The sequence below is a fragment of the Uloborus diversus genome, chromosome 5 (assembly GCF_026930045.1).
Source record: "Uloborus diversus isolate 005 chromosome 5, Udiv.v.3.1, whole genome shotgun sequence".
Classification (NCBI taxonomy): Eukaryota; Metazoa; Arthropoda; class Arachnida; order Araneae; family Uloboridae; genus Uloborus; species Uloborus diversus.
In genome coordinates this window covers 87,859,413-87,875,727 of record NC_072735.1, presented here as the reverse complement: position 1 = coordinate 87,875,727, position 16,315 = coordinate 87,859,413, and the positions used below count along the sequence as shown (strand labels likewise).

At 33.4% G+C, this 16,315-nt stretch overlaps 1 protein-coding gene across 1 annotated transcript in view; it reads right to left on the bottom strand.

Annotated features, from left to right (window-relative positions):
- Positions 1 to 16,315, bottom strand: part of LOC129222998 (orexin receptor type 2-like) — a 96,503-nt gene that overhangs the window by 39,763 nt on the left and 40,425 nt on the right. Inside the window, exons 2-4 of the mRNA XM_054857562.1 lie at positions 15,736 to 16,126; positions 7,862 to 8,066; positions 2,500 to 2,612 (exon numbers count right to left, since the gene is read on the bottom strand). Coding sequence (XP_054713537.1) covers positions 2,500 to 2,612; positions 7,862 to 8,066; positions 15,736 to 16,126 — 709 coding nt within the window. The remainder of the gene's footprint in view (positions 1 to 2,499; positions 2,613 to 7,861; positions 8,067 to 15,735; positions 16,127 to 16,315) is intronic.

The following is a 16,315-nucleotide window of genomic DNA, read 5'->3' as shown; positions in this document are numbered from 1 at the left end:
CTGATGCATGACACTAGTTGTTTTTGACGCCCAGTATCCACCAAATGGATGTACCTGGGCTCTTTTTGATGCCAAACTGCACTAGGATTTTTTAATTTTGCCGAGGGAGTTCAATGCTAAATGAATACCCAAGGGATCTTTGACCTGCCGCACAACCAAACAACATGGGCGCTGATGATTTTCTGCATCTCGAAAATCCACCGACAGGTCACCTTAGGTCAGAACCCGGGTCCCAGGCGTAGAAGGCCAATGCCTAACCATCGTGCCACCAGCCGGGGCGAAGGGAAATGGTAAAATATTGACTCTGTTTTTAACGCTACATAACTGGTAATATTTTGACGATGTAGTAACTTATGTAATCTATTCTAGTACGGAAAAAATTACCCCCGAAGGTCATAGCATATAATACAAGGAGATTTTAAAATGGATACTCTTATTGTAATATTTTTTTACAAATCAAAAATTAATTTTGTTATTATAAAAGGATTAAGCTCTTGTTATTATCCTTTTTGATATTAATTGAGATCTACTAAAATTCGGTGCAATATTTGTTTATTTTATATGAAGATTATTTTTGTCTTGAGTAGACAAATGCTCGCGGGTTTGGGGCAAAGTGAAATAGTTCATTTTGTTTACTATTCAATTATTTATAAAATTAGTTACGCATGCATTTATTAATTAATTCATTTGCATTCCTTCGTTTAATAACTCACTTATTTATTCATTCACTTATTTTATTACTCATTCAGTAATTTTTCAGTCCTTTATTTTTCTCATACATCAATGTATTCATTTATTTGTATATTTATTTATTGGTTCTTTATCTGTCATTTTATCACTCATTCTTTTATTTACTCATTCATTTGATCAAAAATATTCTTAATAATCAAATAGAAAGTCTTTTATTTGAGAAGTATTTTTTTTTACTTAGCCCCATGAAAAAAAAAAGGAAAATCTTTTTCCTTTCATTTTTGAAAGAGCAAATGAACTGAAAAATAAACAATAATGTTTCAATGCAACTTTACTTGTAATAAAATGCAATCTTCTTTCTTTATATACAGTAATTTTCAAAACAAATTTCCAATTTAATCATTTTGAAAAAGGTAACTTATGATAGCTATTTCATTCTGCCGCATATTCCCTTACGTGCTGAAAATGCTAAGCTAAAAGTTTGGTTAGAAATACTTTTAATAAAGTTAAAGGAAAGACCAATCATTTCGGCCAAATTTTTTATGAATGATTCATTTTGAGATTTTTATTCTTCATTTTATTCCGCTTGAAAAATACAATGTGCTTCCTATTTCTTTAGATGTCAACTCACCTGGAAAAGTCGGGATTTTCTTTTTATTTCTGGAGACTGTCTGGGGAATTTTTAACTCCCGGTGAAAATGATAGATATTTTTTCTGAATAAAAAGTACAAGGTAAAATTTTCTCTTTACTTTTTAACTAGTGTTTTTCTAATGTTTCTATTTCAGGTGAGCAATATCAATTACTTTTTCATGTTGTAAAGAAAGTATTGTCAGTAAAATTGGGCATTGGAGACTATTTTCTTTTTCTTTCTTTTTCTTCCTTTTTTGCGCGAAAAAAAGCGGGCGTTAAACAGAAATTTTGTTTTTGTATAAATATCTATGTATGCATATTTACATTTTAATTTTATTTTAAGATTTTTATTTTCTTAACTTTCTAGGAAATTATTACCTGTCTTCAGTGACTGTATTAAAATTATTTTCTTTGTTCGGTTTCTAACATGCTGTTTTTATACACTATTTTCAGTACTTTCATTTTTTGGTGATTGTTGTTCTTAAATACTATAACAAGGGAAAAACGGTATTTAGAAAGTGAAATTGAAAAGTATTAATATATTAATAGAATTGCACAATAAAGTTAAAACAATGTAAAACGGTTAGTATAAATCCAATGATATATGCTACGTATAAAATATAAGTATCTGTATCTTATTTAATAATATTGCTTGAAATGCCTTTATCAGTTTGATGGCAAAAAATCAATCGTTGTAGGTATGGAAAAGTCAGGAAAGCCTGAAAAGTCAGGATGAACGAAAACTTACTGTAATCGACACCTTCTACTGTTTGAGATGCATCAGAGTACAAGTTGGGATATTTTTTTACCATGTCTGTGGTGAGAATTACATACTGTACCAGAGTAATTGCTACTTAGTACAGGTTTGCTTTTATAGCATACATTTCATATTGCTTTAACTAAGATATTGTAATCCCTTTTCACATATTTATACCTTAGAGCAGGAATTAGTAAATGAAGGCAGGTAGTCAAATCATTGGCTAAGCAAAACCTTGGGCAAATGGCTCAAGTCACGTGACTCAACAGCGACGAATGGATGGCACGTTTTACATGAAACTAGCTAAGGAAACCTGATTTCTTCCAATGCTTTTCTTTCAAATCTATTACGTGACTTCGGCTCTTTCCCTCACGAATGAAAGTCATCACTCCCTCCATTAAAGATTTATACCCTTACTCACCGTTCATAAAGTTGTATATGATAGGATTGAGTGCGCTGTTGGCGTAGCAGAGCCAGTGCGAAGCAAGAGACATCACCGTATTGAGTTGGGTTTGAGGAAGGCCAGTTGTGTACCTGCAAAGGATATGAAAGTTCAGAATTATTTACTTACGTTTAAATTTACTGGTATTTTCAATTCTCAAACTTAAAAAAAAAAAAAAAAAAAAAAAAAACTTTGGGAACAGAGTATTATGACATAGTCATTGAATATCGTCGTTCTGTAAAAGCTTTGGAGAAACGACTTTCTTTTTACTCAAGTGCATGTTTTTTGTACAGTCTTGGGGGGGGGGGGGGAACAGCAATCTGGGGAAAACATGCTAGCTTTCTCTCGACATAGGTTAAAGTTTCCTTTTAAATTACAGTAGACCCTCGTTTTACGCGGGGTTACGTTCCACGGAACTGCCGCGTAAATCGGAACCGCGTAAATTGAGACCTAATAGTAGTGTTAAAATAGGGGTTAGGTTCCGTAAATACAAAAATACTTCACTCTAGTGATGAATAATGGGGTCGTTTCCAAAATTTTAAAAGTATTTTTTCTGAAAGAACATGCTTAAAACATAGAATCTGACCTTTTTTAAATAATTTCTTTAAGTTTAATATTTTTAAAAAATTACTTAAATCGGTACTCTTTAATCGTTTAACGCTTCTGCCGATGACATCACTGATGATGAAATGCCAGTCACTGTTGCCATTTGCGGTCCAAAATATTTAATTCGCATCTTTACTCACGCGTATTGGCAACAACATGGTTGACAGCAAGCGTAGAGCGCAATTTTAACTTGCTTGTTGATTATCATAACGTGGAAACGCTATAGAAAGATGTGCCAAAGAGCATCATTTGTGACGTCACAAGACCACGCCATGTTTGAAAAATCGGACACTTTAAAAAATTAATTAAAAAATAACTGTTGGGAAAATGAAAGTATTTTCTGGGTCCATGTTATTTTTTTTTTTTTTTTGCTCATTCTATCAATTTCGATGACTAAAAGTAGTACTTTTGACTGAAAGAAACCATCCCATTGTATAATAAGTTTAATATGTACTTATATCGATTTTTATGCACAACATGCATAAAGAAAACATAAACTAATTTCGTGTTCTGTTTATAACGAAGAGCTGGCTATGATAGTCTTTTGGCAGTCATTAAGAATTTTTCTCTGTAATTCTTTGCAAAGCATTAACGCATCCATGACCACTTGCGTAATTTCCATGATAGAATCTTCCTTCAATAACAAATCAGAAAAATCATTTCGATTGTCTAGGAATGGCTCAAAGTTTTCAATATGAACGTCTGTGGTTGTGTGTCACCGAAGTCGGTATCTTCGTTGGTTTTGGCCTCCTTTGTCACTCCTAAAAGCTCTTCTTCCAGTGAGTTCTGAACTGTGTGAGTTTTCTAACTTTACTTCTGGAAACAGCTCTGGAACTAATCGCATAAAATGTCTCCAGGGGCCCAAGTTCGGTTATTAGCATGCCAAAATGCAGTTTATTAAGTGTAATCTGCAATCTTTAGGAGTTTGGATTTTGAAAGAGAGGAAAATGTTATCTGTTTGCATTGCCGCATCCGCGTAAAACTGAAACTCATCCGCGTAAAATAAAATAAAGGTGTCAAATCTTAAACCGCGTATAATCGAAATCGCGTAAAACGAGGATCTACTGTATTAAAATAGAATTTTGACATAATGAAATGTCCATAGTATAATGAATACGATAGAACCTCTTTAATCCAAATCCCCGTCATCCGAGCGCCCAACAGTCCGAACGTCGCCGAGATGAAATACGTGTGGTGTAAATATATTGTTTTTGAAACTTTGACTAATTAGCACATTTTGCACAGCAGTACGCTACTGGGATGTATTGTATGTATATTGATTTTTTTTGTTGCATATTTATTTATACTGTATGTAGTAATTTCAGTATTCGATCATATAAAAAAAATCCAAATTGGGGATTTTTTAAAATGTGATACCAGAATACTGATATCAATACCGGCATAAGAAAGTTTTTCAACAAGGGAGGAAAAGTACTTTTTACTAGTTCTGTCTATATATTTTATAATTTTATGCATACATGCGAAAATCATAAAAATATAAAGTAATAAATTTAGCAAATATTAGTAGGAAAATGAGTTAAGTGATAATTTATGACATTAGAAACAATGGTTTTGTGGATTTATTACCTCTTTGGGTAATTTTATATTTGGAATATTTTACCTCTTTAAGTGATTTGTTAAATCATCTCAAGGTGGCGTATTAAAGCTCAAGCACTGCAACATTCAAATGAGATTGCAAGAAATATCTCGAGTGAAAAAATTCAAATTCTTAATTTATCGTTTGCTGATGATTGAAGTTTGTTGATGCTTATTTTTATCATAAAGATGTACACAGATTTGAGGATTATTACTTAAGATTTTTGATATCAACTGAATTGAAAAAAATACTCCAAACAATTTTTCGTTATGTGGTTATTTATAATAAAAAATTTTAAATTGCGGAAATAAGTGCATTGAACTGGCAAAAAAGAAAAAATGATAAGTTTGCGTTTTTTATTGCAACCCTTCTTTCGTCAATCCTCTATTCAGTTTGCCGCTGCATTTCACACCTTTCTGAAAATTGACTCTTCTGAAAGTAAGGCTTGGCCTAGTGCGATCACCTAACAGTCAGACCTTAGTTTCTTCTCAAAATTATCGCTACATCAACTGCCAACGAAGCATCGAAAAATATTTTCAAAAACCCTGATACAATTCACTCCACTTCGTTTTAAAATAAAGTACTTTTGTTCAAAATCAATAAATTTTATGCCGTTTATAGCAATGAAAGGTTGCTGAGCAACATCAATCAAAAAATAGGCTTTGAACATTGTCTGCACCGATGTGGGCATTTCGAATTTAAATGTAGCATTTCTGAAAATATGACTCACGTTCCTTTACATTAGTTTTCAAACCATAAGGGCTATAGATGACTGTTGGACTATTATGCTTCTATAGACAAATCCATAAAAGATTTCTCTTTTAACATTGTGAACTTTATAGTTGACTACCTTTTTCACATTTTTGGAAACAAAACTGCTTATGTGGAAGTTTCAAATTCAATATATTCCGCCGTCTTTAAATTGTGATCGCATAAAGTATTGCGTCATTACCCCAGACATGATGATGCGTATCTTGAAGATGTGGACGGTATTTCAGAAATAGCTTTTTACATAAAGAATCCCATTTACGACTTTTATCATGTTTTATTTATGTACGCTGAACTATAGGCTATAATAATGACTCATGACACCAATCTATAATCTAGAAATAGGTACATGAGTTAAAAATAGCAAGCAAACAATTTGTAATAAATGAAAAATTGCCAAAGCAAAAGTGGTTTCATGATAGAGTAATTTATTCCTCCGCATTTTATTTCATACTTTCAAAGTTTAGGATAGTGTATTTCTTCATTTGAATGTAAAGGACATTGTATACGCGTTGTCCGGGGTGCCTTCAAACATAGGGTACCTTTTATGTAACAAAAAGTGTTTTAAGATTTTTATTTCAATTTTAAGGAAATTCATAAATTTTGTTATCTTATCGAAAAAGACTCATATGTTAAAGCCCTTAAAATACTGCACAAAATCAACTTTACTTGAAGTTCTACCGTGCGACATCGATGTCAATGTTTTGGAAACATCGATGTTTTTGTTAAAACATCGATGTTTTTTACATCGTCGATGTTTTTGGACTATCGAAGTTTTGATTTAGATGTTTTTTCGATGTTGATGGTTTTGCATTTTAATGGAAAATTATCCTAAAATTTGCTCCAATTTTCTCGCTAGGTAATTAAGTTCACTTATGGAATCGCCAAAAAAAAATTTTTTTTGAACCCATTGTATAAGATCAATTTTTCTGTGTAGAGGATGAGTTTTGGGAAGATCACTACAAGATAGTAGAAGATTAACTAGAGAGTAAGGAAGGAGTCAAAGCTATGGGAAGAACCTGACACCGGTAGTTTGGTGCCAGAAACAGTCTATTTCAAGGCTCCAGTTCTTAAACTAAAGGAAAATCCTATACATTACTACGGTGAAAATTATAGCTTTAAATATTCAAAGCTGGTAAAAGTTGCTTTAAAGTATTTGATAGTGGTGGAAACTTCTGTTCCATTGGAAAGAGATGTCTCTCAGAGTGGTGGGATAGTCTGCGAAAAGAGAAAAACGCATCTGGGGAAACAAAGTAAACAAACTTCTTTTTCTCCAAACTGTTGTCCTCACCCAATAAAATATTTTTACCAATTAACGCCGATATTGTAATGGGGATTTTCTGGGACAATTGTCCAAATTTTAATGATGAATTATAGGAACTGTTGACGCTATTTTAGGATTCTTGCTTTTATTCCGATGATTTTTTCATTTACATCTCTCCTTATTTATTTAGGTATTCGGATTTTTATGGTAGTGTTTACTTTATTTATGAAGTTTTTTTTAAATAACTGTCATCACTATTCTGACTGAAAATTTTGCACTATTTTTTAATTCATTTATTCAAGTTTGATTGTTGAACACATATCACCTGATATAACTATTGTTTTCGAGGTAGACTGTGTAAAGAACTACTTTTACAAGCAATGATGCATTGTGATGCATTTTTAAATACCATTACATTTAATACCCAAATTAATTTTAATAATGTAACATTCGCGTGGTAAAATCAAGTATACACAACTGATTTTTATCGCACTTTTATGAATACAGTAAAATACCGTAACCACCAACAATAACCAACAATAATACCAACAACAGGGAAATGTTAAAATTAGACGCATTTTTGTGACTTATTTTCAGCGAAAGGAAAACAAGCAAGCTTGTACAATAAAGCTAACTTACAATAGATGCCAAAAATGAAAAGAAAAAGGGGAAAGTGTAAAATTTGCTGTTAATGCTCTTTACCTGCCCACGGCAGTATTAGTATTCGTTGTTACGGGATTTCACTGTATAGCAATTTATAGTTATTAATAGTTAAACTATTTTTGTGGTTAGAAACTAATTTTATACATTATGAACACAATGATTACACATTACTTGGCGCGATTTAATTATACTAGTTTCTTCGAAATGTGTCGGCTTTATATAATTTGGGCAAATGTAACTGGGCAGCATTGCAAAGGCTATGCAGATCCTAATTGCAGCATTACGAAGCTTAGATTTGACCCTACTATACTTATAGGGTATTTGGCAAAAAGAGATTTCCTGGTCCAGAGACAAACATGAAACGTCAATCGTAATAAAATGCTTTAACTCAAAACGTTAAAAAAATAACAAAATTAAATAAATGAGTAGGACACGTGGCTCACCTGAGCGTGTTGATGAGATGGACGGGGAAGTAACAGAGGAGGAAGAGGACGACCACAGCGATGATCATCTTCGCGGCCTTCCGCCGACTTCGAATCTGGCCCTCGACGCCCCCGCTGCTGCCGCCACCCCCCGAGGAGGAAGGAGAACTGGTGGTCGCGTTGCAGGTTAGGCTGACCGCACCATTGTCATTGCTTCTGACCACCGCTGTACGGAAAAGAGATCAAATCCTTATATATTATTTCTGTAGCCTGTTTTTTGTTCCTACGCGAGATCTTTCTCAATTCTTGATCGATTTCTTTGATTTACACTTCATTTTAAATCTTATCGAGCAGGCTAATGACGAAAAATAAATCCACGGTCTAACAATTATTTTTTTTCTGTTAAAACCTGTTTAAAAGCACCGGACTGAGGTTTTTCGTTAAATTTATAAGTTTAACTTGCGCTGTGTAACCGACAGAGCTGAATAGCTCGATCAGCAGAGTGTTCGGATGGTAACCAGAAGAACGAATGTTCGGCCCCGGGAATGTTTTCCCGGAAGATCTGCATCGAAAAATTAAACAAATATAGCGAATTACATAAACACCTATAATGCAATTAACAACACAAGTGAGGCAATTAAATAAATGAGATGGGAACGCTCTTGCTGTTACGAAAACTTGATGCAAGCTGTAGCTAAATTGATTCTTAATTGTAAGGGGGTTTTTTTTGTGTGTGTTTTGTTTTTAAACCTTTGGCATCGGTCAGAAAACTAAATTCTAATGTAAGCGAAAGTATAAGTATCAGGTTTAGTATTTCAGACTACTATGAAATAGTTTTTTGTTCAGAAAAATAAAATCGTGTATTGAAATGCAGATTCTTCTAATGACTGTTTTTGACCCTTTGTGCAAATAAAAAAATTATTTCCCCGAATTGAAATTACGCTCTTCATTTAATTAACCTATGATTATTCATTAGAATACGAAGTAAAACATTAAAATTGCTAACAGCTTGATGGGGTAAAATATCATTTTTGTTTTCTTTCGGCAAAAAACAAATTGCCAGTCATGTTTTTACTACGAAAGATACGCTTAAAAATGAATTTAGTTCAACTGATTTTGTATTTCAACCGTTCGGTTAAATGATGAACACTTGCTACCATCTAAGCCATAACGGTTCAAGCAGCCTGCGATAACAAATTGTACAAATTTTCAAAAATAAAACACTTCTTTTCTATATATTATTTCTGTGGATTATTTTTCTGTCGGTATGAGAGATCTTTCTTATTTCTTGAAGACATTCCCCCCTCATTTTAAAGCTTATCGGGCCGGCTAATGACGAAAAGTAGACCTATGGTCTAAAAATCAATTTTTCGGAAACGTCCCTTGCTCTTGCAAACACTTGATGCAGCCTGTGGTTCTTATGCAGATTTTTTTTAAAGCAAAATTCTGATACAATTTTTCAGTTTTTTGCGTTGCTTTCGGCAAAAACAAAATTTCACAATTTACCTGTTTTTTCCCCCCTTTAATAAAGCTTAAAAGCACTGGACTTGGTTGTTCGGTTAAATTGATACTTTTTTTCGGTCGAGCGTTTGACAATAAACTAGCTGAACTTCGGGCCCGCCCTGGCTGTCCGCCATTTTTGCTAATTTAGATTAATATTACGCATTACATGTACTCATAACATACAACAAATAGCACACGTAAGGCTATAAAATAAATACGACGGGAATGCTCCTTCGAGTTTCGACTCTTTTATGCAGGCTACAGTCATTATTCAGATAAATTGATTATTAATCGAATGGTGTTCTTTCTTTTGTTTTTAAGCTTTGACTTCGTTCAGATAACTTAACATAATATAAGCACAAAAAAGTATTGGATTTAAAAGTTCAGACCTCAAGGGAATCCTTTTTGTGCAGAAAAACTTTTTCATTGTATTCTGAAATGTAGATTTTTCTAATAGCAGTATTCGACCTTTTGTATAAATGAAAAAATACTCGCCAAATTGAAATTTCGTGTTTCACCCAGTGAACATTTAACTATTTATTCGCGAATACGATGTAAAACATTAAAATTATTATCATTTTCTGCTCCTCTGCTTTCGGCGAAAAAAAAAACGAATACATTTTGTCTGCGTTCGAAAAATTACTTGAAAAACGGGCTCAGTTCAATTGGTTTTGATTTTGAATTTTCAGTGTTCGATTAAAAGAAAAACGTGTGCTGGAATTCAAGTGGTAACGGTTAAAGCAGCCTGCTATGGGAAATTTGTATCAATTTTCAAAAATAAAAACACTTATTTTCAATCTAATTTATTATTTCTCTAGCATGTTTGTTTTAATCGCTACGCGAGATCTTCCTCATTCCTTAATCAAATTCCGTGTTTTACGAATAATTTTAAAGCGTATCATGCTGGCTAATGACAAAACATAGACGCATGGTCTTTGGCACAAAACTTTTTTGCTATTTTTTATTACACATTGCTTCAATGAATAGCATTTGAAAACGGTTGGTTGGAGTGTCGTGCTGTTAATCAGAATGGCGCCAGTTCGAATCCGTGCCATGAAATTCTCTTTAATATCTCTTTTTTTCCATCAGAATCTCAAATAGACAGGACTGTATTTGCCACAACCTGTTTTTTCACATGCACAATTACTGCTTTTTCACGAGTCACTCAGCCACACTTTTTGTGATATTTATGTTTGCATTGAAAATGGGTACAACCAAAAGATGAGCGATGATCAAATTATTTAAGGAGGTTTAGTTACTGATGTCTTCAAATTACATGCCTTCTCTTGTGCGCTTACTTTTTTCCGTTTACTTTTTTCGGTTCTTATTCATAATGTTCTTTCTTTGAAATTTTTAAAGAGCGAAATACCTTATGAAACGATTCAAAGCGCAGTGCGGAGCTCCGCATGGGTCGACTAGTTTAGTTATAATATGGCTGAGATAACAGGACCCTTGACCCTAACGAGTTTATTTATGTCTGGAGAACTTTTTACATTAACACAATTAGGCCAGACATTTTAAGTTTTTCCAGAGGGACGGGGCAAGGGTATATACTCAATGAAAATTATACCCAGAAAACGTGAAAACTTTGCCCAGTTACATGTAAATACATTTACTTTACAAACCAAGGGAGGGAAATTGATCCCTCTCTGATCCCCCTTAAATGACAACAAAAATGTATGAATTTGTTGGTACTGGAGAATGAACTGTCTTAATTGCCGAGAAAAATTTATTGTTACTGTGCTCGTTGCTAAAACAAATGATCATTATACCAATTTTCAGTATTTGTTAAGTTATGTAAACATTGGTCGTTGAGAAAATCATTGAAATACTTTATAACTGTTATAAAGTACTGCAAATGCTTGATGAAAAATGCAAATTTGATGGTGCCACATGCTTTTGGACTCGTTCAGGTCCCGAAAATAATTTGTTACTATAATCTTTACTTTTGGGATGGAATGCCACGCTAGCGGCCTCATGCGCCACTAGGCGTTAAGGGAATCAAGTCATAATCTTTACTAACAGATTATCATTGTTTGCATTTTCACTATTAATAAAGTCATGTAAATTTTATCAGGAAAAATCATTCTTTGAAAATGCTTTGTCATTTTACAAGTCCACCTTTTATTATACAAAGAAACGCATATTTATTTATTTATTATTATTTTTTGTCTTTCTGTTTTGTAGTCAGAAACAACGGAAGCGAGTCTTTCCAAATCGAAAATTGAAACATATTATTTAAGAAAACATTCCAAACATAATGAATGCATGAATAATCACTTCTTAACAAAAGTGCCAACTACAGTTTTCAGAAAAAAGGATTTTGAAAGAGCACTTCATTTTAACTTGAAAGCCTTTTATTTTGGTTTTGCATAATGTTGACTCTTCAAAAGCGTGAATAATATTTTTACATCAGAATTAGTTTGGATTTTTGAGATAATTAATGTCACTAGAAAACTTTGAAAAGCAATTCAATGACTCGGCGATTTACCACTTACTAAACAACAACAACAACAAAAAAGTGTCTCATTGAACAGGAATTTTGTTTGTTACGAAAGACACTTAGTTTGGTTAAAATCAACATTATTCAACCAAGTTTGTTTTTATAACAATGCCCTAAATGTAAAAATTCATAATGGTTCTTGAAATTAAATGAATTGCCTTTAATTAATTTCTTAAGTAAAAATGAAATGCGAGAAAATAAAAAATTAAGAAGTACATTGCGATTTCATTATTATGCGTAGTGTTTTTAATTTTTCATGAAAACTAAAAAAACAGATATATGGTACACATTTGCTGTGCTTACAGTTTTTTTTAATGGGAAACGTGCACAAAACTTATCGTTTGACACACAACTTAAGAATAAAGGTTTGTTCTTATATGTTTGTGAAAGTTAATGTTTATTACAAACAAATTTTTGTTTAACAATATTGCTGATGGGTCATTCTCCAGAAAACGTAACTTTTGAACGCAAATATTTTTCAATTTCGAAACCTTTTGTTTTCTTTTTTTCCGTTCTTACATGAAAGTATTACCTACTAGAAGTAACCTTAAACAATGGCCCAGCTAAGTTCGAATTATTTTACTCATAAATAAAAAATATTAAAAATTGCCTTGTTAACGGTATTAAAAAAAAAAGAAAACTTTTAATGTTTAAAAATCGAGGCCAATTTAATATCAAAGTAGTAATTTTGTCAATTGGTGCAAACATTGATCTATTTCAATGATTAGTGGGAATCTAATATTAAGCTATCTTAATTAACGTACGGCTTAATTAGTAGTTTCAAATGTAGGTTAAAAATAGTATTTAGTAAATTTGAGGATATTCTGGCAATTTATAATTTGTATAGAATTCCTATTGTTGATGTATTTCTCCAACATTTTTCATTTATTTTCACCCCAGAAATAATGACATTGAAAAGGTTTGTCACGGAAGTGATATTCACGGAGGTGAGAAATTTTCCATTAATATAGACCTAATAGATACATTTTTTAGGGAAGAATTCTAACTGAAGGGATTTGTTACACAAAAAAATGTTGTCAGCAGAAAAGAAACAATACATTTTATGTGTTTACAAATAATTATCGGCAAAATCACGTTTTACAGGGAAAACAATAATTGAGGCAAGATAAAGAGAGGAGCTTAATGAAACACATTTTACAGATTATTACTGCATAAATATTTTATGTGACCTTCGCCTTGTTCAGCTAACAGTTGGAAGCTTAAAACGGCATGTTGTGTCACAATAGACTGGACGAAATCTGTGTTCTGATGCTAAGTCTGCGGTGCGCATGTCACGTGTGTTAGTAATTACCATACCAGGACTTCACAAGAGCAATATTTACAATGACGGTGCCATTCACAGGAAACTTTTGAAAAGTTTTCTTTTTCATCTCCAAACAAAATTCTATGGTTTCACGATGGTTCTGGTGAAAGAAGGAATTGGTGAAAGAAGGAATGAAATTTAACAGGATGCTTGGAACCACTGCACTGCAAAAAAGTATGGTGCATTCATACATCATGGTGTGTCAGGTTCACACATTTATGTTGGAAAGCGAAGTTTTGCTGACGTCCAGTCTGCAGACCACCGTCGGCCTCCAAACCCAGGCACAAGTAGTACAACATAGGGCTAAGGCCCCTACAGTGAAGGAACCCACGTTTCTGCCATTTTGGAGCAAAACTTGATCCAGTGCTTCGCAGCGATAGCATTGCTGCTGATGTTTACATTTCTTTAACACATATTAAATTGAGTTAAATGGGTGGTTGTTCGGCTATTAAATGCGCAAACAGCGCTAAGAAAGGATTTCAGCTCTTCAGGTTTACAGCAGATGCAGAAAGAAAATAGAAATGAATAATTAATAGCCGACGAAGTGACGGGCAGCCTAGATATGGAGCTCGCTTGTGTGAGGTTAATATCGATTTATTTCTCATGATTTTACTACCATTACGTTATAAATGCTCTGTAATCTTTGCTAATATGTTTCAGTTTACGGAATGTCTTGTATTCTGTACTTCCCTGTTGTGCGATTAGTACGCTTGCTATCGCTTGCTCCAACATGACGGATGCATCGGCCTCTCCAGTTATAGGGGTTCTACATAGGGCGACTCGGTAAGAGATGGGGTGAGGTCGAGAAAAGTAGTTACTCTTATTAGAGGGTTTTGAAATCGCAACGTTAATCACAACCACCTTGTATTCGGACAGATTCTAATTTTCATAAAAATTCAATATTGCTCTAGAGATGCAAACATATTTTCGTGTAAAACTGCTGAAGCATGAAAAAGAGAACATCAATGTTATTTTCAACGCAATTCTATTTTTTGAAAGCAAAATTGTAATGATGCAAAATATATATCTCGTGTACATTCATTACGATAACTGATACTATCACTGCTAGTCTGCAATTAAAAATAAATAGCTGATTAATTCAACAAGTATGTGTGTTTGGACCAGGTCTGTCATTTAGAGAGGGGATCAATTGCCCCCCTTGAGAAATTAATGGATTTACATGTAAGTGGACGCGCTTTTTGCTGTTTTCCGGTATAACTTACATTATTTCTTTTGCCCCTGCCTTTGAAATTTTTTGAAATGAGGGGTGTGCTTTGGACACTGATAAATGTTTTAGGTAATCGTATGATTTACGTTATCTACTAAGTTCAAGAAAACTACCTTTAAAACAGCTTATATAATCAATCAAATTAAAAAAAAAAGGCATAAAAAGTTTCCATTAATCTTTCTTTTTAAAATTGGTTTTTTAATTAAAACAAAATAAAAGTGTACACGTTGATAAGTTTACTGTCAGTTTTTTAACTGTTACTAAAGAGCAAATGAAAATACTGGGTATCGTTAAACTATCGTTTCTATTTATTGGGAGCACCGGCATGAAAAAGTCGGTTTTAATTAATTTGATTTAGGAAAATGAATGTATAGAATATATTTCTAATTATCAATAACTACAATAACATCGCTTAAAAATGCTACAACAGCTCCTGTATAAATGCCTGTTCATTAAATTTATATCAGAATTTTTGGAGCATAAAATGTTTATTATATTTTTGGACTATGCATTGCAATAGAATAGCTTATTGAATATTTTTCTCATGTAAAAATTAAAATGGGTGACAAATTGACACTTGGATGCATCAGTTGCCAAACCGATTAACTCCACTTTTTAAAAAAGTAATCATTTCTGCTTTAATAGTGCTTAATCAATGCTTAGCATATGAATTAATGTTAAAGTTTTGGTTCAGTACATTTCTGATCATGTGATGGCAGAAAATGTAACACGAGGACCTATTCACTCCTGTAGATATTACTATCGTTTTCATCACTTTTCTCGACTTTTTGTTTTATGGAGCTAATCGATTTGGCAAGTGAGGCATCCATTTAACCCTAGTTTTCGCGTTCCAGATCAAGTAGAAAAAACTTTTGTAAGTTCAAACCTTCATATACCTACCTTAGGTTGTAAATGCTTCAAAGCCAAAGGATTAAAAACGTTGTGATTATCACATTAACAGTTTGCTGTGTTAATCCCTTATTTGATACAGAGACCAGTCCTACGACAGCCACTTTTTTAATATTAAAAAGTACTTTTGCATTCGGGTCTGAACCACCAACCTTTGGGATGTTAACCTTTCGGTTAACATCCGAATGCGTTAGTTGATTGTACCACGGCGGTTTCGCTACAAATGAATTCTCAAACGAGTTAAAATAAAAAAAAACCCTGCGCATGCGCTTCGAAGGTAGCAGGTGAAACGCTTTTTTATGTCTTTTTTTCCTGTTCACTCTGGCGGCTAACGTACTCTAAGAAGCATAGCTCCGACAAACAAACAAACAAATAAATAAATAGATGAATAATCATTAAATAAAATGTTTAGATCATAGAGCACTCACCTGTTCTGATTTGTCTGGAATGCAGTGTTTCACCACTGCCTGGTATGTTGTCCCTGTTCCAGAGCACCTTAACGATTTGGTAGTAGAAGAAGCTCATTAACAAGAAGGGACAGAAATAGAGGAAGAACACCACAAGCAGCTGGTGCCAACGAGTATAAAATTCAGGCCATGTGTAAGCACAGTCTGTTAAGTACATTGGGACTGGACCCGGTCGAATATCCAAGAAAAGGACGTCGGGCAACCCCAAGCCTAAGGCTACCAGCCATATGAGGGCAATCGCCTTCTTGGCGCGAGAAGCCGTGCTTTTGAACTGGAGTGGGTGACAAATGGCGTACCAACGATCCACAGAGATGAAGCTGAGGGTGAGAACGGACACTGAAACGGACACGCTCTGTAAGGAAAAAAAAGAAGAAATATCATATGTGCCTTTAATGTTTTTAATTAAATAAAGGCAGCTTTGGAAACAATTCGAGATGACGTTTTTAAAACTGAGAATGCATGCATTTACAATTGTCAACATCTCAATAAACTTTTAAGAACGTGACAACATGTCAAAAGAGTGAAATAGCTTAATTCGACT